The following is a 22,691-nucleotide window of genomic DNA, read 5'->3' as shown; positions in this document are numbered from 1 at the left end:
CCGTGAAATGCAAACTTTCCTCCAGAAGTCCCTAGAAAAGTGCACATTTGAATCAAAACGAGGTTATAGATGTTAAAGAATAACCTTAAAGTTGATGCACTCTGCATGAAGTGTGCATGTTTTCGCTGTGTCTGCATGGGTATCCTCTGGTAACCCACGCTTCATCTTACAGTTCAAAGGCATGCATGATTCTAAATTGAATGTGGGTTTGAATGTGCCGTGGGTCGGTGATCTGTCCAGGGTATACCCTGCCTCCTACCCCATGACAGCTGGGAGAGGCTCCATCATCAGCAAGGATAAGTGGAAGCAAATGGATGGGTGGTTGCATTTTATTCTTTTAGGATCAACATGCACAGAGGTTCGTAGAGTGTATGTAAAAGATGGATAGCCTCTGGTAGGGGTCGGTGATATAACCTCAAAATGATATCACAATATTTAAAAGGAATTTGCAACAATAACTGCTTAACGCTTTAACAATAACTAAAGGAGCCTGTGCAATATTGTCACATAATAAAATATATTAAATATTAATAATTTCCACCTGACATGTTGTATCTTAGATTGAACCTTTTAAGCAGCTACCTTAATGCCTTTTTATGTTAAAGCAACATCAGGCTTGACTTAAACATTGCTTTTCCTACTTTAATAAATAAAGTGCAACAAACTAAAACATATAAGAATATACATTTACTGAATTGCTATTGTATGAGTAAAATTACAAATTGTCCAGGGTGGCTCAGCTCACTGTTTGCTGCTGTCATTTGAAGTAACACTTGCTTCTCCTTTGCCTGCTCTCACTGTGAGTGCACCTACTCACCAAACACACAAACTGCATGCGGAGTGGAGCTAGCATGAGACAGGTAATAGTGAAACAATCCACCTAAGCTGTTTAGTTATGTCAACTCACTTCCCAACATATAAAGAAAAGCTGGGGGTGTGAAATACGCCACTCTGTGTTGTTGATCTTTAACTGTTCTTTCCCTTTGTGGTCGTTAGCTGTTTTACTGGAAACTGCTGAATGCAAGAGGTGGACTCATACAGATCAGCCTGTTGCTTTTTGGAGTCCATACCTAGTGAGAGACATGCAAGAATATGACAAGTAAAAAAAATTAAAAATATACCATGTAAATCTTGTTGTTTAAGGGTTGGTATTAGTTAACGGAGCTATATATAGTATTTACTTTTTTTCTTCTTCAGATTTACAGGGTTTTTTGGGGTTTTTCTCTGAGGTCATCATTCACTATAATATTTAAAACAACACTCAGTCATATATACAAGGTTACTAATTTCTAAGTGCATGCACAATGCTTTCTTTCAGGGCTTCTTGTTCACGTAATGTGTTCGTGTAGTGGTCTCTTCAGTGATGATGAATAACATTAATAGTCCATGAGGTAATATGGGGTGGTAGGTATTTGGACACTTTCTCACCAGGTGTGAGAGCTTCTTGGTGCAGTGCAAAACCTGGACTGCAGGACAGACTGGTATAAGAAAAGAGACCTCACGTGTTTGTGTTACAGGAAAACATGTTCAAAGTAATGAGGCTGACAAGAAATAAAGGCTGTCAGGTAGGTCAGAACAGGTATAGGCAGGAACAATGACTAGAATCCTAAGAAAATGCAGACAAATTACTGGATTGAACTACCCACAAATTATGCTATGGAACAAATGACTAATGAAATCCAGCTGAACAAGAAGAAAGTGGCAGTCAGCAGAAACCGGATTTTCAGTGTTGATGTTTACTATTAATAGATAGTGGTTAACAGAAATGAAGATGATATTAAAATATCTATATACAGTTTGTAATTTGTTCAGACTGTTTTTAGAGATGATATTAATGATAATATTACCTGTTCTTTGTGTGTCCCAGGTTGTGAAGATGTGGAGTTGGGTTTTCACTGTAACTGTCCTGCTGTGCTCTGTGAAACATGCTGAAGCTCAGGGTAAAATGCCTTTTGTTTGAATTAACTTCACTTTACCTTACTGTCACATCTTCCCTGACAGACATAATGTTTTATGTTGCTGTTTCTAATTCTTGTCCTTTATGTCCATCAGACAGGTGTGATAATGTACAAGCTGCAGATATAGTTTTCCTGGTTGATGGCTCTTCCAGTATTGGCCGACCTAATTTCCTGCAGGTTAAGGGCTTTATGGCTGGAATTGTAAAGCCATTCGCCAGCTCCGTGGGCGAGTCAGGGATTCGGTTCGGTGTTGCACAGTACAGTGACACCTCGAGGTGACTGAGAGTAATTAAAAACAAAACAACTAAAAAACACATGGCAGGTGCACAATTGTATATTAATGCACATTTTTCCATCATCAGAGTTGAGTTCACGTTGACTGCCTACCTGAATGGCACTGAGCTTGTCAACGCTGTCCAAAATATAAACTATAAAGGTGGAAACACACGCACTGGTGACGGCCTTAAGTTTGCCTCTGATAACTTCTTCAACCCCGCCTCTGTTCGGGATGTTCCAAAGGTCTAAGGAGTAGCTATACCATTATGATTGATAAATTATTATCTATTCAATGTAGCAGTTCTAGCTAATTTTATCTATGGACCCTCTTTAACTTTCAGATCATGATCCTAATCACAGATGGGAAGTCACAGGACAATGTGAACGAGCCAGCACAGAAGCTGCGCAGTCAGGGAGTTCATGTTTTTGCAGTTGGTGTGTGTTTTATCTGCAGTATTTCCTCAGTTATTCTGAATAATCTGGAATTATACCAGAGCTTCAGGTGAAGTGCTTTGTTTTCTTTGACAACTATTTTGTTTTTAACAGGCATAAAGAGCGCAGACAGGAATGAACTGGCTCAGATCTCGTCCCAACCCAGCAGGGATTTTACCTTCTTTGTTGGGGACTTCAAACTGCTGAACACGCTGCTTCCTCTTGTGAACTCTCAAGTTTGCACGAAAGCAGGAGGCGATTATGCTAGCGACGGTATATTTAACTTTAGAATTCAAAGAAATTAAACTGTCACAATTATTGTAAAACTACATGTGATTTTAACTGTGTCTCCTCTCTTCTTAGAGGCATTTGTTGGTCCATCCAACCTGCAGTTCATAGGCCAGACGTCTGACTCTCTCAGGTTCCGATGGAGTCCTGCAGGGGGCCCTGTGAGTGCCTATGTGATCCAGCACGTGCCACTCACTGGTCTGGGTCAACCAGTCATAGCAGAAATGCGTCAGGTGAGTTCAGGGGTGCGACCAAATAATCAGATTGAAGTGCTTCCTTTATTATTTCCTTTAGTATAGGATACACCTTTACACACCACCTGATGATTCACAAGAAATTATCAACATGATTGACAAGTGGAGCAGATTGCATAAACGTTACATTTTAAGTTCATTTTTCATTTATTGCCGTAAACTACTGATGTGTTTAGAATTTTGTAAAACACAGCTTAAACAATTATAAAGTGTATTACTTATATCATAGTATGTTTAAGATTCACTATAAATTGATTTGCATTAGTTACTGTACATCTACAGCTCTATTGTATCATTAGTTTTTTAATCAGGTTAGCTGACACTGAATTGGATGTGACTGATGGATTAAATTTTATGCTGGTCCCAAAAAGATTTATTAAACAAAGGAAGAAATGAGTTATACAGGATCTTTTCTTCAGCAGGAAAAAAATAATAAAAGAAGATTTATGTCATTTAATAGTATATAATATATTTCTTTTTCTTTAAAATGTGCATTTTGTGGTTCATCTTTGAACTTTGTTGTTTTTATATGGCTGTCACCTGCCAAACGAGTCTTCTAAGTCTCCTTCGCACGTTTCTTTCACCCCATGACTTCTTCCACTGATGTCGAGGTAACGTGACCTCAGGTGTTGAAGGATTTTAGAGAATGAGCAAAGGTGCATTTATGTGACCTACACTGAAACAGTTAATTGCAGTTTTACGAGCCAGACGAAATCCTGCTTTGCTCGAGAAGCATGTGTGTTCAGGCTGAGTATAAACATGTCTAATGGGTGGATCTTCTTCAAGGAAAAGGAAAAATTAAAGTGTGGCAGAGCAAAGCATTGCATTCACTTCTGTGTACCTTGGCATGATGGTGATGATTTATTTTTCAGTCATACACGTGTTTTAGGAGTCTCAGTTTACAAAGATCACCCCTGTCCCAACCTGCAGGATAGTGTCACTGCCAATCAGAGGACCTACACTGCACGAGGTTTAAGGTCAGGAACAGACTACCTGGTGACTGTCATCGCCCAGTACCCCAACAGTGTGGGAGACTCTGTTTCTGCCAAGCAACGGACCAGTGAGTACAAAGTGAACGACTCAACAGAGACACAAGAGACTGACAAAACACTTATGAATGTCAAAGTATCCTTGGGCAAGTTACCGAACCCCAGTTGTCTCTGATTCATCCATTAATCAAAGTGTGAGCATTTGAATGTTGGTTTAAGAGTGGCTAAGAATCGGAAAAAGCACTTTTATCAATGTGAGTGTCAATACATGAATTAGCTTTGTAATAAGAAAATGCTTTGAGTTCTCAGATTAAGTAGACAAGCGCTAGATAAGTATCGGTCCATTTGCAATATGAAATAGCCCATTTTCTCTTCACATAGGGTCATTGCCAGGTGTCTCCAGTCTGCGCTTGGTGCAAGCAGGTTTCTTTTCTCTCACTCTGGGCTGGAATCAACCTTCAACTCCTGTCCAGGGCTACAGAATCACCTACGGACCACAAGGTCGGGCACACATGTATTTGTTCTGTTTCCTGCCTGTTTTGGTAATCCGTTCTTATCCTATAATGTCAGAATAGCCCTGCCACGATGTTAACCTTGGCAGAATTATGAAAAAAAAGGAAAAGAAGTCAACACTAGTCAATAACTGTTACTTTTTATGGCATCCAGGGGCCATGCAAAGGGTGTGTAGCAGTATGGGTTCAGTGTGATCAACATTAGCTTCGGTAACATCTAACTTCCCTCAGGCACTGGCTGTCAGCTGGGATGTTTATAACCTTATAATTACCTAAAATATCAAATACATTTTATCATCGCTGATCATGAAGCTCGGCAGACTGAGAAAACTTTTGCTTATGTCATGGACTGTGAGTCATTTTGTCTTCACATTTATAGCACCCGGGTGTGTCAGGAGGTCTGGGTGGGTGCTTAGGCTGTGATTCAGGAGAGGAAAGTGGGCCCCGAGGGCTCATATAAGCTTTTTCTCTCACCACATGCTGTGCCAGTATCAGTTCTTCTGAAGAATGCCACGCTAAGCCACCCTGTCAATCTTACACTGCCACGTCAATGGGTGCATTGTAGTGAGCATGCGCAGCATGGAGTGATGTTCCTACCTATTCACAGTGCACCGTTTGACATTTATAATACAGTGAAACCAGGCAAAGATAGACACCTACATTCTGCACAGGCACACGGCCTTTCTCAGTATGCTCGAGACTAATCAAGCACAGGCGAGGCCCTAAAGGCAAAAACATTCTGTCTGAATGTTCGAACATAGCGCACAGTATAATTTGCGATTGCTCTTAGGGCATTTATTAGTTAATTGCTCTTCTCTGTGTAGGTCAGCCGGCAGCTCAGCTGTTGGAGCAGACACTGTCTGCAGGCTCCACATCTGTCACCTTGGAGTCACTTCAGCCCGACACAGAGTACGTCATCAGCCTCTACCCCTTGTTCCCACGAAACTCTGCATCCCCGTCTGTCCTCAACGCCCGCACACGTGAGTTCGTCCTCTCGCCTGCTGTTAATCCTTTTGCCGCTGCTATATAATGTTCCTGTAATGTGAGCGACCATAGTCAGCAGGTAAAATACAATAAGTGGTACAGTTTGCCACAAATACACAGAAATGATAAATTATAGTGCCTGATCTAAGTGATACTGTCTCCTTGTGTTGACCTTCAGTATTTATTTAACATTATTTAACATTATCTTCACGTCTCTCTGTTTATGTTTTTGTGCTAGTGAGCCTTGAGGTTGTGCAGCAGTTATCAGTGGAGACGGAGTCAGAGGGCAGTGTTCGTGTGCGATGGCGAGGTGTCAGCGGTGCGAGGGCGTACCGTCTGGTCTGGGGACCGTTTACAGGTCGAAGGACACATCAGACATCATTTTTTTTAACAGCATTTATTTACTGCGTCACATATCTTTACATCTTTGTCTTTGTTTTTTGTTCACTTAGGTCGTGATGTAGAGACCGTGGAGGTCGGTGGTGACATCAACTTCTACACGTTGTCCGGGGTCCAGCCAGATACTGAGTACATTGTTACTATTATCCCACTGTACGAGGGAAACACAGAGGCCTCTCCAACAACGGCCAGATTCAAGATAGGTAGGCGTGCTTTCAGTTGTCTGCCACACCACCAAACTTCTCCTCTGTTCTCATCCCATCAGTGACTCACAGTACGTTGGGGCAACAATCTACTTTCCAGTTTTCCCGTTTCTCTAGAAACTAATTGTCATAAAGAATGCTGTTTGAATTTTGCTCCTGCCTTCTATCCTGTCCTGCCAAGTGCAGCAGCAGGAAGAAGATGGGGAGAAAAATAAAGCGATAGAAATCCTCCTTGCGGTTTATCTCTATTTTAAAATGTCTACATGTGTTACTGTTTAGGGCTGTTTTGTTTGGGGAACATTTTGTAGCACACCTACGCCCTCGTTACACACACACACACACACACACACACACACACACACACACACCATCTGCCTCTCGTGAGCAGTTCCCATATGCTGTCTCTTCATTTGGACCAGTGTTACTTGAGTCACTGTGGGGACACAACACTGAGCAGTGGAGTGATGGGAATGGAGAACTGGAAACTTTTTTGTGGCTCAGTTCTGCCATCAGAGGACTAAGATGTATACAACATGTTCTCTTAAAGCACTTTGTTGTGTGTGTAAGCTTCAAGTTACCTTTTCATTATCAAACTTTTCTTTGACCTCTGGACCTTTATCGGACACACATCGATGTAGTTGCAGCTCAGTTACAAGAAAAGTCCTGTGCTCATTCACAGCATTGGAGAAACGTGTTTGTTTGTCTCGTGGCTGCCGACCTGTGTGATGATTTCTTGTCCACTACGTTGACAGCCTCAGGGCGGAGGTGTGGTATTAAATCTGTTTCTGATTTACTTAGCTGTCAATCATTACACTGCTTTCTTGACACTGTAGCTTTAATGCAATTTCACAAAAGATTCCTCAACCACGAAGATCTGTTTTGACACGAACGTGTACAATTTGCATATGCAGGCTAACATACTGCAACTGGCTGCTGTACAAATGATAGATTTTCAATGGTTTAAGAGTGGCATGCATGTCCATGTTCACTTTTGCTCTGTAGCCACTCAGATATCCAGTTATATCAAAAAGAATAATGTGCAACACCTTGATTATTATCTTTTGTCAGACATTTTGTTGTTGCTTTGCTGATGTGTTTGTCCTGTTGCATGGCCAAATTTAGCTGTTGGACAGATGGCCTCAAATTTGACTTTTATTTTTAGAATACTTTGATTTACAGAGGCATTATAGTTGAGTCAGTGACTGCAAGGTGCCCAGGTCTTTTGGTCAAAAGAGACTAAAATCACCCCTCCACCTCTGTGTTTGTGCTAATGTGCCGTGTTTGGTTGTCACCAAATGTGGTGCACTGTACTGCTCCAGAGTTCTTGTGGCTTGTTCAGATGCAACTTTGCAAACCTAAGCCACACTGCCATGTTCTTTTTAGAGAGAAGAGGCTTTCCCCTGGCAATGCTTGTAAATAACCCATACTTGTTCTATCTTTTTCTGATTATACTGTCATAAACTTTCATTTAACATGCTAGCTGGGGCCTGTAGAGACTGAGGTTTTGTTTTTTTTGCAGTTTCTCTGAGCATTGCACAGTCTGACCTGTGGTTGAATTTGTTAGGATGTCCTGGGAAGATTGTGAGAATCTGTTAAAACAGACCTGAACGTCTTTTTTTTATGAAGGTGCTCACAATTGCTTATGACCAGTTAATCAAGTACATTTGATTCGCAACAAATGCCTGGTACTTACCCTATTTACTGCTATAAAAATTGTACTTGTATCAACTTTAAAGAAGGCAAGTTTCATGTTCGATGGAGTTACTTTCAGTCTTATAATAATCTATCACGACACCATATGAAGTGTGTCTGGGAATAGATCTTTGTGTGTGGCTGTAGCTCTCGTGGTAGACTAGGTGTCCAGTAATCATGGGCATCTATTTAAGTGCAGAAGCGTCTTTCAGTCCTCCTGGCACAAGATACAAAAACAATAAGTTGCTCTTATTTAGTGTGTGTGTGTGTGTGTGTGTGTGTGTGTGTGTGTGTGTGTGTGTGTGTGTGCGTGTTTGCACGCATGTGTGTGTGAATTAGTGACTGTGGAGTAAAAAAGCTCCAGGAGTCCATGCATGTAGTAATTCTGCAAGAACAGAATTTGTAGTATGGCAAATGTACCTTGAAAGTGGGTTTGTCACCCACTATTTATACTGAATGGAAAGTCTGCAGCCATTCTAAACAGAAGATGCAATTACAGAACATAATAAGCCATCCCATGTACATATAAACATTTCAAAACATATTGCATAATGTATTATTTTTTCCCCTCAGAGCGTCAAGAGCAGCAGGTCCTCAGAGCAGCTATCACCAGTCCCTCCTCTATCCGCCTCACCTGGAGACTCATTCAGTCCTCTCAAGGGTATCGGCTGGAGTGGAGGGAGGGGGAAGGTTAGACATACATATACCATGAAAGCAAAATTTTAAAAAATAAATTCTTATGATTTTTTCCCAACTTTGCCAGCTTTAGTTTTGTATTCTATTATATCCCAACTTTAAATAGAAACAGAAAGCATATACTGCACTGATATTATATATAGAGTGAGAAAAAGTTGATCCCTGTTCACTGTTCTTTTGTGCTTCAGGAGGCCCTGTCCGGAGCCTGTCCTTTCCAAGAAGCACCACCAACTCTGTGCTCACAGGCCTGAAACCAAACACAAAATATATCTTCACCTTGTACACCCTGTTCGAAGGTCGTGAGGAAGCCACACCTGTCTCCACCACATTCAGAGGTCCGCCTTGAACCCTAAACTGATTTTGGATTTACTGTATGGGTCATAAACATGCTGATTGTGCCAGAATCACTTTGACCCTTGATTTTGCAGAGGAACAGCCAGTGGGAAGGGTTTCCAACCTGCGAGTGGTGGAGTATCTGGGCAGCACTGTCAGACTTGGCTGGACCGGTGTAGCCGGAGCCACACAGTACAGAGTTATCATCTTGAACACTGACTGTACGCTGAACTTAGTCATTTAAAAAGAAAAACAAATCAATATCTTCTGTTGCCAAATGAATAAAAACATGATTGGTGGTAAAATTTCTGTATGATTCATGTCATGTCAGCGCAAACAGAAGAAGTACGACTCATTCCTGGAAACCAGACGACCCTTGACCTCAGAGACCTGATAGTGGGGGTCTCGTATGGTGTCAGTGTCACGGCACTGGTGGGAGAAAACGAAGGAGACCCGGTGACTGTCAATATCAAACCAGGTGAGTTTGGGAAGCTACTGACATTCTGATTCTCCTGTGTCTTTCTTTTACCTGCCAATTTCAGCAACAACAAAAAACAAACAAACAAAAAGATCATCACATTCACTTGACTCAATGGCAGATGTGTTTGTTTGTTTTTTATCTTTGAAAACCTTGGACCCTGAATGGACCTCTGTGAAGTTCAGGCTTTATCCACAGTTTTTTTTCCTTAAAAGCACCGTGATGCTATATTTTATTAATCATTTTATTAATGATTGCAGAGCAAGTTGTGGGAAGGGTGACTAATCTGAGAGTAATAAATGCAAATAGTCGGAGAATTCGAATTACCTGGACAGGTGTTACCGGAGCAACGGGGTACAGGGTTACTTGGAGACAAGGCAACAGTAAGTGTTATGTATATAAATATTATCTCATATATATATATATATATATATATATATATATATATATATATATATATATATATATATATATATATATATATATATATATATATATATAAAATCGTTTAGATTTCTTCTCTGTTTTAGCTTGATTAATTTAGATTTTTTTGTAACCCCATGTTCTCCCTTTTGTAGGTGCAGAACAATCCCGTACTCTGGGAGCGGAGCTCACGGCCTTCACCCTAGAAGGCCTGCAGCCAGATGAGGCACTAATAATTGGTGTTGCAGCTGTTGCTGATCAGCGTGTTGGAGAGGTGGCCACGCTGGCTACTCAGACCAATCCCCAAAGTGGGTTATTGTCTGGACTTCGTGTCCTTGACATCACGCCTCAGAGAATACGCATTACGTGGACACTTTCCTCGAGGGCAACTGGGTATAAGATCACGTGGCGCCGTGATGATGGTTTGTAATTATTTGCATTAAAAGCAAATGCATGCATTTACATGGAACCACATACATGATTAATAAATAAAAGAATGTGTTAGTGTCAAACAATATTCTGCTCGCTGCAGGAGTCGAAACTAGTCGTAAAGTTGATGCCAGTGTTTCTACCTACACTATCGATGGACTGCAGCCAGATTCGGCTTACACAGTGCAGGTTTCTACACTGACTGGATCTCGAGAAGGGACTCCTGCAGTTCTAGATGTCAAAACAGGTATCTCACTAGATCAGCCAAATACCCTGAACAACAGGTGCAAAGTGTATCTTTTTACATAAACCTAGCTGTGAGTGTGGATTACTTGGGATATTTTAAAGTAAACAATGCTTAGTATTTCCTGATCCTACTCACAGAACCAGATCAGTCCACGGTTGGGACTGTGACATCACTGCAAGTCCAGGAGGGCCGCGGAGAGGTTGTCCGAGTCACCTGGGTTGGCATGCAGGGAGCAACATCTTATCGTGTGTCTTGGAGGAGAACAGATGGTGTGTGGTTTTGTTTCTTCTTTTGTCTCTTCTGATATTAAGGTGTTATAAAAGCTTGTTTCTCTTAGATCACTCACTCTTGCTGTGTTTTGCTGTAGGTGGTGAAGAGAGGAGTCAGCTGGTAGCTGGAGATGTGACAGCAGTGGATTTAGACCAGCTGGACCCTGGAGTTCAGTATGAGGTGCAGGTCATGGCTTTAGTCCAAAACAGAGAGGGAGCCCCGGTATCTGTCAGCGTTACCACACGTGAGTCCTGACTTTTGGATATAATTGCAGGAAATGTGTTTTAGAGGTAATTCACAAATACTGATTGGTGCTAACATAAACCTTCAGGAATATGCAGGGTTCTGTGAAGCCTTGCTGCAAAATCTCAAATTTCACAGAAAACCGTTGAAATGTACAAAACTGACTGATAAAGGGGATAAATTGACTACATCTGAATGCACACAGCTGGTGATTATACCCCGCCTTCATTGCCTACCACAACTTTACGAGTGGTAGAGGTTACCCAGGATTCTGTGCGGCTAGGCTGGAGTCCTTTACAAGGTGCCACCGGATATATTCTTCGTTGGAGAGAAGAATCAGGTAAGGCATCGCGGTATACATGTTCACTTTTTTGTTTTGTTTCAACTTCTACATGCTTGCATTGTTAACATTATGCATTTCATTTAATCCCACTGTTCACATTTCTCAGATAGTGGTCGAGTCTTGTCCGTCACGCTGCCTGCTTCATCTAGCTCTTATGAGGTGCCCGGGCTGCGTTTGGGCCTTCGATATCGATTTAGCCTGCAACCCAACTTTGCAAGTGGACTAGGAGGGGAAAGCTCTGTAGTTGGACGCCCTGGTAAAACAAACACATGTTCTTTCATATGCTTTTGTTTAAGAATGCATCGCTTACTAACCCTGACACACACCTCTGTTTGCAGTGTGTGCGCTTGGGTCTCTAGATGTGGTGTTTCTGGTACCTGCGTCCACTGATCGTATTAATCTTGCAAGACCTTTACGTGAATTCCTCACAAATACAGCAGAGTCTCTCATAACTACTGGAGCCCTCAACACACAGGTACTTTTTGTCAAAAAAAAGTCTCACAACAGATCAGGGAAATGCACAACTGTTTTTTTTCCAGTCCTTTTTTAGCTTTTACTTATGGGCTATTTTTTTTAATCTGTTTCAGATTGGGGTTGTAGTATATGGTTCTAGACCCAAAATATGGTTCCTGCTCAATCGCCATGCCAGATCTGACACCCTTCTTCAAGAGATTCAGTCCATACCCTTTGATGAAAGCCCAGGGAGCAACATCGGTTGGGATTTTTGTCTTTCTCCTTATCATTTCTGACAGTCCTTTGATGTTCTTACTGAGTGCCATCTGAGCAGCTACTTTGTTTTGTGCGATGACATTTGTGATATTGCCTGTCACCCTCTGCAGGTGAGGCGGTAACATTCACCAGACAATATGTCCTGACCCCATCAGCTGGACGGAGACTAAGGGTCCCTGGTGTTGTTGTCATCATCGCTGACAAACGTTCCAATGACGACCTGAGCCTTGCAGCCAGCAGTCTCAAAGCTACAGGTTTTCTTTCAGAGGATCACTGACATGAAGTCACAATATTAACAGAATATAATAGAATGACAGCTGCTTTAACTTGGATGGGTGTTACTGCCTGGTCCCTATGAAGGCAGCATATTTGACAGAATTGGAACAGTTTAGTTGGGACATATCTACCACAAAAGTGTGTCTAAAAATGTAGGAAGCCATGTGTTCAATCTAAAAATAAATGAAAACCATTAATAGAATGAAACATCTGAAAGCATCTTGAACAGAGCCGGACACACTGCACATCATGCTGAGATATGCCGAGTATTTGGCATATCAAATTTTAATAAACAATTTAATTAATTAACAATGCTTACAAAATAATTCCACAAATAGTTTGTTCAATTGCAGTACACTACAGACATGATCTTTTCTGCCTTGCAAACAAATACTGTTGATTTTTCTGTTTGCATGTTTGCTAGGTGTGAAAGTCCTAGCTGTTGGTGTCGACCAGGCAGACACTGTGGAGCTGTATCAGGCTGTGTCAGATGGCAACAACAACCTCTTGTATACAAGCTATCCAGCGCAGCTGAACACGCTACAATCTAATCTAGCCGACTTGCTCTGTGGTATTGCCAGAGCGCAAGAGGTGGGAAGAAACCAGAAAAAATATTTTGTTTACAATCTTGAATTAGAGTTAAGCTTGGTGTGATCTGGACTGACATGTACTTAAAAAAAGAAGAAGGCAAACAAAACAGCTAGTTTTCCAGTAACTATTTAAACATCTGTAACACTCACATTAGTGAATATGTGTCGATTATTTTAACGGTGATAAGAATTAAAGTCTAAATCTCAGCTGTTTCTGTTGATGTTTTTTAGACTACTCAAGATACAGATGAGTGCACCATTCAGTGCCCTCGGGTAAGTTATTGTGTACCGTCATGCTGTATTTTTACATTTTATAACCTATAACCACAAACTGACTGATGTAAGCTGCTCCGATTAATTGCTTGTTAATTATGTAACTGATAAAAGCAAGAGCTTTCTTCTGTTGCCGTTCATATTGTAATTTCTAAATCTTTGGTGTTATTTTTTAATTTTCTTTTAGGGTGACAAGGGAGAACGTGGAGAAAAGGTATTGAAGAGCTGAAGTTGCACTTTTTTTTTTCTCCAGTGGTCTTGTTCTTCAGCTTTTAAGATGCTGTTTCCTTTGTTTGAACCCACAGGGTGAGAGAGGCAGAGATGGTGCAGATGGACGCAAGGGAGAGCCTGTGAGTCATTTAATTGTACTGAACTTGATGATTCAGTTTGGCATTGCAGTAGTGCAGTGTTACTGCAAATGGATATTGATATGACATTTTAGCAAGCGTCCAGTTATTGAGTGTAAAGTCAGTCCAGGCAGGCCACAAAGTCTGGTTCTGTCGCAAATCCAGCAAATCAATATCAGCCCACAACAGTGTTGGCTCAGCTGAACGTGTTAACTGGCAGCTCTACACAGGTTGTGCTGTTTAAGTTGCTTTAGCCTGCCTATGGTTAATGCAAATCTGCATGTCGGTTTGCAGTCCACCGCCATGCTAGCTCTTTCTTGAAAATAGCAATCTTCATACAGGGTCGTGATGGTTTGCCTGGGAGAGATGGCTCCAGAGGCCCTGAAGGTCGTCCAGGAACACCAGGCCAAAGTGTCCCAATTGACCCTTCGCTAGTGGTAAAAGGAGAAAAGGGAGAGCGAGTAAGTGTAGCTGAAATCATTCTAAACCATACAAACCAGCCAAAACAGAAGCAAACTAATATGCCGTGTTCTCTTTAGGGTTTTCCCGGTATTGATGGAAATCCAGGGTTACCAGGGCGACCAGGTGCCCCTGGAAATGCAGGTGTTCCTGTGAGTAGAGTGACTGGAACCCACAGATTGACTGTTTATGATTTTGTTAGCAGCGAGTCAATAAAATACTGTTACTTATTATTATTATTTTTTTATTTTTTTACTGCACAGGGTTCACAAGGCTTACCTGGTGTCAGAGGAAACCCAGTAAGTAGCCCCAGCCGTCCTGTACCAGAGAGTTGTTGGTGACCGGGTTTGAACTGCAGTGTTTCCTTTGTTTTCTGTTGTTCTAGGGTGAACCAGGAACACCAGGACCACTGGGGCCCAAGGGTGATAAAGGTGAAAGGGTGAGCTTAAAAACGTCTTAACCTTTTTTTTCCAATTCAGAAAAAAGGTGAAGTATTATTATTCCACTGTTTACTGCACTTTGTTGATATTTTAGGGTGAACCAGGTTCTGTGACATCTGGTGGTGGGGGTCTTCCAGGGAGGAAAGGAGAACCAGGCATTCCAGGAACAGATGTAAGAAAAGCACCAGATAACCAGTCAGGATGTTTCTTATGTTGACATTCACAGCATTCTTTAACTTCTTTTAAATAGCCAGTGTAATCCTAAAACCCACAGTGGGCCAAAGTGTCACCTGTAAAATCTTAGGTGTAGAAGAGAGTGTAGTTAAAATGGTTTGTATGGTCATCCATCATTCATATGTACTGACTTGAGTTTTTGTTGTGTGGCAAGGGTATACCAGGTCGGCTAGGCAGGGACGGCACCAAAGGAGAACCTGGAGTTCCAGGGACACGAGGCCAGGATGGTCGCCCAGGAATACCAGGAACACCAGGGCTTTCAGTCAAGGTTTTTCTCCTGCATTGTTTCGCTTCTACTAAGAAAAGAAATAGATTTCCATAGTTAATTCTTTTGACATCAGATTTCTAAAGTGCCCTTACTCATGTCTCATGTATGTATGAGCCCACATCCTTTCCTAGTGCAAAACACTGACCGCCAGGTTGACTTCTGTGCAGAAGTTTTGTTCTCTGCCATATCGGTGCTAAAACGTATCTTAAACTATCTACTTAGCACTTTTAATTCTTATTCTTATTTTTATTTTTATATCTATTTAAGCGTTTATGACAGTATGTTTGCACTAAGCACCGCAGCAATTTCCTAATGTTGTAAACCTGCTCAACATTTGGCAATAAAACCCTTTCTGATTCTGATTCTGATTCTGAAACTACCCAGTCAGTTTCCCTTAGCTCTGTTACAAGTACAAGGAAACAGCAGCAGTTTCAAATGCAATGAATATTTGCTCTGTTTTTATATACAAGCTTATTATATACTGGTCATTATATACTTGGGTGGGTACAGTTTTTTCACTCAGTTCTTTCCATTATTTCCATTCCTACTGGGAAAACAGCTGTTGGATATGGTTTATGAACTCTGTGGAGCATTTCTCCAACAAGAAACTGTTATTGTCAGAGTGTCACACATGGTGGTAGTATTGAGCTGCCTGCATATTTCATCAGTGGAATATCAATCATTGGCTGTATATGTAAAGAAATCCTTGGGCAGTTTTTCTTTGGTTGGAGGTTTTTATCCAGGTTTCTACTTTTCAGTTTTCCACTCCATATTTAAAAAGTCTCGGGTCTTTTTTCTTCTTTTAATGTATTAAAAATCCAGTTTTCATATTCAATAACAGAGACTGATGCTAAATGGCCTGTATTTGTATAGCGCTTTACTAGTCCCTAAGGACCCCAAAGCGCTTTACACATTCAATCATCCACCCATTCACACACTGGTGATGGCAGCTACATTGTAGCCACAGCTGCCCTGGGGCGCACTGACAGAGGCGAGGCTGCCGGACACTGGCGCCACCGGGCCCTCTGACCACCACCAGTAGGCAACAGGTGAAGTGTCTTGCCCAAGGACACAACGACCGAGACTGTCCGAGCCGGGGCTTGAACTGGCAACCTTCTGATTACAAGACAAACTGCCAACTCTTGAGCCACGATCGCCCCAGAGACTGATGCTGTTTGATTTTGCGAAGTCTGAAGTCTGGACATGAATTACCCTGTCTATCATAGTGTTCACTGGTCACTGGCTGGGGATAAAGGGACAGATCGATCAGCTGTGGTGACCCACTGGGAAATAATGAAGAAAAATCTCATCCTTTATTCTCTTTCCCAGCAAAGTTTCCAATTCTTCAGTTATTTTATAAGAATGTCGCGTTATTAACAGATCATTGCATTATGTCAATCTGCTTTAGTTTTAAGGTACCGTAAATCCCGGACTACAGAGCGCACCTGATGAAAAGCCGCATGCTCTAATCCTAGAAAGAATCAATTTTGCACTTGTACAGGCCGCACCGGATTTTAAGCCGTATGCGTTTCACTTGTAATATGAGATATCTGCACAAAAATATTACACGTGAGGATTTTTAACGTTTAATTTAATCCGTAAGGTAACATAAACATGGTAACATACAAAAATACATACTGCAAATGCTTTTTTTCCTCAAACAGCGGCTGTAACACGGCTACCTTTAAGTATACGTACGTATCGGTAACACACAAATTACGCTGCGTATGTTGTGTTTTTTTTACGGAACAGTGCACAAACAACATTACAACGTCTCTTAACAACCGGTAAAAATATATACGTATATATACTACTTATCAATTTTATTGGTCTACTGTTACCAGGCAAAATGTTTTTGGCCGCATGACAAAAAATATGCATTAGCCGCACGTCAGTATAAGCCGCAGTGTTCACAGTGTGGGGGAAAAAAGTAGCGGCTTATGACCGCAATAAAACAATACATAAAACAGCAGAGACGTCCTTTGTTTGTTTTTTGGGGTTTTTTTTTACAGATCAACCTGTGAGTTTGTGTGCATACACATGACGCACATCAGTCTCTTGGGAAACCTATTATAGAGTAACAATGTTCTGAGTCCTCGTTCTCCCCCCGGTTGTTTTCTCAATCTGTCTTTCTCTCTCCTCCTCCACTTTTTTCTACAGGGAGACAAGGGAAGCCCAGGAGAGAGGGTGAGTCACACCATCACCAACTTGTCCTTTCACTGCGAAGGACCACACGAGCAGAATGATTTCTCACCTTTTATTTCTTTTTGCTGACAGGGACCTCCAGGAGTAGGCAGCGGGGTGGCAGTGAAAGGCGAGAAGGGCTCCCCTGTAAGAGCTGTCAATCGCAGACAGTGTGCTGACACATTATTTTGAAGGTTGGCTCTGTGTACAAGCAAGGCATATTTTGCATTTACTAATTGCTTTTTGTATTATCAGGGTATTCCAGGACTTCAGGGACCTCGGGGTCCTCCAGGACCTGCAGGACTTGAGGGCAGAAAAGGGGAGAAGGTAGTTGCCTATTGAGTCGGTTTAAGAGTGATGCAATGTGTTTATTTCACAGGCCTGTGATTATTTTTCAGGGTGACAGTGCCGAAGGACAACCTGGACCTCCAGGCAAAAATGGGGAACCTGGGGACAGGGTAGGTCAGACACATGGGTGTTTAAAAAGCATGGCTCATAGTACAGTATGATGAAGATGTATCCATTTTATGCAGTAAATATCAGAAAGAACAGACAGGATGATGAAGGCGGCTTAGATAAATAAATACATGTGAAAAAAGGGCTTCTGTGCCTTACAGTTAGAGAGTTTTGAGGAAATGCTTTCTAAATGGCCATGTTTGGGTGCTGAGAAATCCTGCTAATTAGGAAACAGTGTAATTAGAAACAGAAATAAATTCATAACCCCCTCAGTGGAGCTGATAAATTTAGGGTTGAACATTTTGTTTCTGTTTTTCAGGGGCCCCGTGGGCCTCCAGGAGAAATTGGCAGCAAGGTAAGACGATGGCAGGGAAAAAAATAAACTTTTGCCATTTTTCCAAGAGAATAATGACTTCTATCACTCTCTTTCCTGATAGGGAGACAGAGGGCAACCAGGTGAGCCTGGATTACAGGGAGATAGGGTGAGTCACATGACATGAGACTGAATCTTTCTTTGTGTCACTGTTTATTCGTCTTTCTGTTATATGGATCAAGATAACTTTTCACAGTATTTGGGGCCCCTTTTCTATAAGATTCAACATTCATTTAAAAAAAATAATCGTGATGATGTAACAGCTGGAGTCCTTTTATGCTACTCACAAAAAAAAAATCTGAATGAATGAATAAGTAACGAGGTCATAAAATGATACTGTATATCAAAGAGCCCGAGAAAAGAAACAGTCATGAATTATGATGGATGATGCCATTTTATCACTTGTCAGATGGGAAGGATTTTTAGTATCCTCTCAGCAGACACCTTAGTGATGTCACTGATGCTCAGTAGATTGGTACCACTGATGCTGTGCATCGTTTTACCCACACGTATTCGAGCACACCCCAAAAAGGTTTGTAATGTTTTCAGTTATTCAGGTATGGCAGTAAGACTCTGTTGATTGCATGTGCTGATTTAATACAGGGAAACTTTCACCGAAAGAGCATGTGTTGAATTTGAACCTTTTTATGTTTGTAGGGGGAGAGAGGACCAGCTGGTGAAACTGGAGGAAGAGTGAGTACTGGTTTAGTTTGTAGTCTTAGTTACAGGTTAGCATCTTGTGCTTTCAAAAGATTTTTTTCACTCTTTTCTGAATTAAATTGCCTCCTCAGGGAGATTCAGGGAAGCCAGGCCCTCCAGGACCAGCAGGTGTAAGAGTAAGTGACAGACTGCTATGTTATATTGGCTAATGGCATCTGTGTGCCTTTCCGTTTCATGCTTGTTGCATCATCTGCATTAGGAGTCTCACAAAATGGTGTTTCCTTTTTGTAACAGGGTTTACCAGGACCCAGTGGACCGCCAGGAGAAAAGGTGAGACTGATATAATTAAGTGCAATGATATGAGAGGCAGCGGGTCAATAGGAACGTGATTTTGCCGTTGAATGTTTCATAATCTGGTGTAATGAATTTCAAAGCAAAGATGAAAGAACAAGTGAACATGTCTGTTCCCAGGGAAATGACGGTGCACGAGGAGAGCCTGGGAGAACTGTGAGCAATCAGACATGAGAAAATCATCACATACATTCATTTCTTCATGCGTTTTTTTGGATATACACTTAATATTCATGACAGTCTATGTTTATGATGACAAGCCTTTATTGAATTATTTAAATCATGCAGGTTCAAGGTCTCCCAGGGAGGAAAGGAGAACAGGTAATGTGTAAAATCGCATCTCCTACAACTTTTCATTTTAGCGGAGCTCGCTCAGAGTTCATGGGTGTAACTTCCACCGCTTTTCACCCGCAGGGGGAGCGAGGCGTACCTGGCCCTGAGAGTTCGAAAGGAGAAAAGGGAGAACCAGGGCAGAGAGGAGAGAAAGTGAGAAAAATATGTTAATTATTGCTTTTAAATGTTCATCATTTGCCGTACCTCATAATGGTTTTTGATTTTTTTTCTTATACTGTAAGGGGTCTCCGGGCTCTGGAGGGTCAGGTGTTGCAGGACCTAAGGGAGAGCCGGGAGAGCGAGTAAGTCATCCTAACTTCTCTTTATCAGAGCTACAAAGGGCACAGATGCACTGTTTACAGCTGCCGTGATGTATTCCTGACACAAGCATCAGTTATTCATGGAGCATTCCCTTGTGCCACCTGTTGTCATTCCCAAACCTCTCAGAGCAAAAGTACATAAACATATGCTTTTCCCTCAGGGGCCCGCTGGTATTAGCGGAAGGCCAGGTGCCAAGGTGAGAGGCCTGCTGCGAATGCTTTCAGTTGTTTTTGTTTATTAGTGTCTGCTTGATTGTTTATCTGGTCCTCTTAACTGTTTGTTAGGGAGATCCAGGTGAACCGGGAGAGAGGGGAGAAAATGGACGCGCAGGATTCCCAGGAAAGCTAGGTGTTCCCGGTAAACAGGTCAGAGCGGTGTTTTGGATGAAGTTACTACCTGACCTTTACTGTGACAAGCAACAGGTTTTTTTTTCAAGAGTTTACAAATAGGATGTAGGTTTGAGTGATAATTTAAGTTTTACTCCACAGTGTAAATATATTTAGAAAGGACTGTTGACATACATTTTCTGTACTTAAAATAAGTGTAATAATCAGTTGATAATCTAAATTTATGATATATGGAAAATGTTTTCTGGTTCCACATTAATATTCTTATTATAATATCAACCATATGGTCCAGCCTCTATGGGAAACTATAGCTTCTACTGAAACTTTTATACTCTTTTTATTCTTTCACTGGTTTACCTTACACAGTGAAGTACATTATATGGATAAAAGTATTGGGCCACACCTTAACAAGTCACTTTCTATCCTGCGAGATATTCCACAATCACCTAAAATACAACACAATCAATTATTGAAATCAGAAAGATATAGGAACCACAGCAACTCAGCTACGAAAAGTTACAGAGCTTCAAACCTCCTTGCGCATTAACATCAGCACAATAACTGTGTGCCGGGACCTTCATGGTATGGGTTTTCATGGCTGAGCAGCTCCTGTAGGTGTAATGTGTAGGTGTCCATATACTGTTGCACTTTACTCCATACTTTTGTTTTAAGATATTAAGGTTGTCCATGTTGCTCTCAGTGCTGTAATCAAAAATCAACAGCAACCTTCTTCTGTTTCTTTCAACATGCGCCTCTTTCTAATGGTCGTTTTAGAGGTAAAAACAAGTACCCTTTATGTATTCATGACATGTCCAGTGCCTTTCTTTTGTGCATGTGTACTCTCTTCAGATGCTCTACTGGGTTAGTGTCGATTTTGAAATTTAATGCCACAGAGCTTCACACCCAAATAAATTATTAATCCCGTTTTTTTTAGGGGGAGAGAGGAGAGAAGGGTGATGAAGGCATTCCTGTGAGTATAACATCCGCTCTTTCACATTCTTTCTTTTTTCTTTTTACCTTTTATAATATGTTTGTTTGACTAGAATATCATCCCCATCATATATATCCACAAAGAAAGGATCCTTCTGTCATGAATATTTAGGTGTAGTTCCATCCTTTCTCTTGGCCATTTTATTTTTTTTACTTTAATTTTTCATCAGGGTGAGTCTGGACTTCCAGGGAAGCCAGGAGAAAGAGGACTGAGGGTATGACAAATCTCTTTGAAGCATATTTTAAAGTTAAGTTTTCAATCGCAACCTTTAAATTGCCTCATTTGAAAGTTCACTTAACAGACCTTTTGATTGATGCTGCACTCAGGGTCAGACTGGTCAGCCAGGGCCACCAGGCGAGAAAGGAGACATAGGAGACCCTGGAGAGAGTGGACGAAATGTGAGACGCTCATTTATGTGTTATCATGCAGACAGCTTTTCAGTATGCTCTTGTACTATTCTGTTGAGACCTTGAGAGAAGGAGCTGTGAAAAAGGTCGGCCGCTCAGCACCTTTATTGATCTGTGTTCAATCACAGGGCAGCCCTGGACCGTCTGGACCACGAGGAGAGAAGGGAGAACAGGTATGGTGCTTATTTTCATTTTGGAAATGGGAGATGTGTCTTTATATGTACCGTTAGTGGATTCACACACTTTATTCTCTTCAACCAGGGACTTCAAGGGCCCCAAGGACCACCAGGAACAGTGGTAAAAAAACAGTGTCACAGAACACTGTTTAACAGCCTCCAGGAATCAGCTTAACACCGAATTAACTACTTATAATCCAATTTTGATAACACAGAGGAGGCAGTGCTCCATGTGACATTTGCCATGTTTGTTTGTCAACAGGCTGATATCCAGGGCCAGCTGAAAGGAGAGAGAGGAGAAAAGGTGAGCGCTTTTTCTGTGCATGTAGACACTGAGAATTTATTTATTTATTTATTTTTTACAAAATCAAGTATGTTCGTTTGACCTGTTAAAATATCCTAAATAAACACCAATAGCTGAAAAATGTAAGGTAACTGGGTAAAAAAAAGTATATAGCAGCAGATTACATCACTGTGATTCCCAGGGTGATGCTGGTGACCCAGGAGAGCATGGCGGCAAAGGCACGAAAGGCGAGGCGGGGACTCCTGGAGCTCCAGGCCTACGAGTGAGTGTTCCTCATTCTTGCAATTTTTAAATGCATTCATAGCATCTGATAAGTTGCCCTATATAAATCTGAATGTGCACAGATCCTGTTCTCAGTAGATTTTTGTATGCAAGAGTGATGTGACTTCTTGTTCTTTTCCTGTCGTCTATAAAGGGTCCTGAGGGACAACGGGGGCCTCCAGGGACAAGAGTGAGTGGACTTTCCTTCTCTCATTCTCTACATTACAATTATCTCTAATGCATATCTTTAACTGTCTGAATTTCATTGATTTTCAACTATATTTATGCCACGTTGATTTTTATAGGGCGACACAGGAGACAGAGGACCACCTGGAGAGAAGGTTTGGAGTCACACAATCTCATCTACTGCTCTCTTCTGACATGTGTAGTTCTGTCATTGTGCTGCAAGGAAACTTCCACTGGTTTTGTTAGTGAAACAGCAGATTTCCAGTAGGAATCTGC

General features: G+C 41.5%; 1 protein-coding gene across 3 annotated transcripts in view; it reads left to right on the top strand.

The window, feature by feature from the left end:
• col7a1 (collagen, type VII, alpha 1) overlaps nt 1–22,691 on the top strand; it is a 64,021-nt gene that overhangs the window by 3,421 nt on the left and 37,909 nt on the right. For all 3 annotated transcript variants that reach the window (XM_080892303.1, XM_080892302.1, XM_080892304.1), the window contains exons 2-60: nt 1,868–1,940; nt 2,053–2,233; nt 2,321–2,477; nt 2,576–2,669; nt 2,781–2,939; nt 3,030–3,187; nt 4,139–4,268; nt 4,579–4,698; nt 5,534–5,689; nt 5,932–6,051; nt 6,146–6,295; nt 8,561–8,677; nt 8,872–9,018; nt 9,112–9,237; nt 9,348–9,494; nt 9,755–9,877; nt 10,073–10,339; nt 10,450–10,593; nt 10,731–10,862; nt 10,961–11,107; nt 11,312–11,446; nt 11,556–11,705; nt 11,788–11,924; nt 12,037–12,163; nt 12,289–12,432; nt 12,879–13,045; nt 13,276–13,317; nt 13,505–13,531; nt 13,623–13,667; nt 14,006–14,125; nt 14,204–14,275; nt 14,387–14,422; nt 14,509–14,562; nt 14,658–14,735; nt 14,952–15,065; nt 17,226–17,252; nt 17,343–17,396; nt 17,505–17,576; nt 17,648–17,707; nt 18,025–18,060; nt 18,143–18,187; nt 18,736–18,771; nt 18,870–18,914; nt 19,033–19,068; nt 19,210–19,245; nt 19,378–19,410; nt 19,504–19,575; nt 19,665–19,724; nt 19,904–19,939; nt 20,028–20,108; nt 21,025–21,060; nt 21,251–21,295; nt 21,408–21,479; nt 21,617–21,661; nt 21,750–21,785; nt 21,927–21,968; nt 22,150–22,230; nt 22,384–22,419; nt 22,535–22,570. In XM_080892303.1, coding sequence (XP_080748429.1) covers nt 1,877–1,940; nt 2,053–2,233; nt 2,321–2,477; nt 2,576–2,669; nt 2,781–2,939; nt 3,030–3,187; nt 4,139–4,268; nt 4,579–4,698; nt 5,534–5,689; nt 5,932–6,051; nt 6,146–6,295; nt 8,561–8,677; nt 8,872–9,018; nt 9,112–9,237; nt 9,348–9,494; nt 9,755–9,877; nt 10,073–10,339; nt 10,450–10,593; nt 10,731–10,862; nt 10,961–11,107; nt 11,312–11,446; nt 11,556–11,705; nt 11,788–11,924; nt 12,037–12,163; nt 12,289–12,432; nt 12,879–13,045; nt 13,276–13,317; nt 13,505–13,531; nt 13,623–13,667; nt 14,006–14,125; nt 14,204–14,275; nt 14,387–14,422; nt 14,509–14,562; nt 14,658–14,735; nt 14,952–15,065; nt 17,226–17,252; nt 17,343–17,396; nt 17,505–17,576; nt 17,648–17,707; nt 18,025–18,060; nt 18,143–18,187; nt 18,736–18,771; nt 18,870–18,914; nt 19,033–19,068; nt 19,210–19,245; nt 19,378–19,410; nt 19,504–19,575; nt 19,665–19,724; nt 19,904–19,939; nt 20,028–20,108; nt 21,025–21,060; nt 21,251–21,295; nt 21,408–21,479; nt 21,617–21,661; nt 21,750–21,785; nt 21,927–21,968; nt 22,150–22,230; nt 22,384–22,419; nt 22,535–22,570 — 5,445 coding nt within the window. In that variant the 5' untranslated portion in view covers nt 1,868–1,876. The remainder of the gene's footprint in view (nt 1–1,867; nt 1,941–2,052; nt 2,234–2,320; nt 2,478–2,575; nt 2,670–2,780; nt 2,940–3,029; nt 3,188–4,138; nt 4,269–4,578; nt 4,699–5,533; nt 5,690–5,931; nt 6,052–6,145; nt 6,296–8,560; nt 8,678–8,871; nt 9,019–9,111; nt 9,238–9,347; nt 9,495–9,754; nt 9,878–10,072; nt 10,340–10,449; nt 10,594–10,730; nt 10,863–10,960; nt 11,108–11,311; nt 11,447–11,555; nt 11,706–11,787; nt 11,925–12,036; nt 12,164–12,288; nt 12,433–12,878; nt 13,046–13,275; nt 13,318–13,504; nt 13,532–13,622; nt 13,668–14,005; nt 14,126–14,203; nt 14,276–14,386; nt 14,423–14,508; nt 14,563–14,657; nt 14,736–14,951; nt 15,066–17,225; nt 17,253–17,342; nt 17,397–17,504; nt 17,577–17,647; nt 17,708–18,024; nt 18,061–18,142; nt 18,188–18,735; nt 18,772–18,869; nt 18,915–19,032; nt 19,069–19,209; nt 19,246–19,377; nt 19,411–19,503; nt 19,576–19,664; nt 19,725–19,903; nt 19,940–20,027; nt 20,109–21,024; nt 21,061–21,250; nt 21,296–21,407; nt 21,480–21,616; nt 21,662–21,749; nt 21,786–21,926; nt 21,969–22,149; nt 22,231–22,383; nt 22,420–22,534; nt 22,571–22,691) is intronic.

The sequence above is a fragment of the Rhamphochromis sp. 'chilingali' genome, assembly GCF_963969265.1.
Source record: "Rhamphochromis sp. 'chilingali' genome assembly, chromosome: 9".
Taxonomy (NCBI): domain Eukaryota; kingdom Metazoa; phylum Chordata; class Actinopteri; order Cichliformes; family Cichlidae; genus Rhamphochromis; species Rhamphochromis sp. 'chilingali'.
The sequence above is the reverse complement of the archived record's forward strand: the minus strand, read 5'-3'. Positions and strand labels throughout refer to the sequence as shown.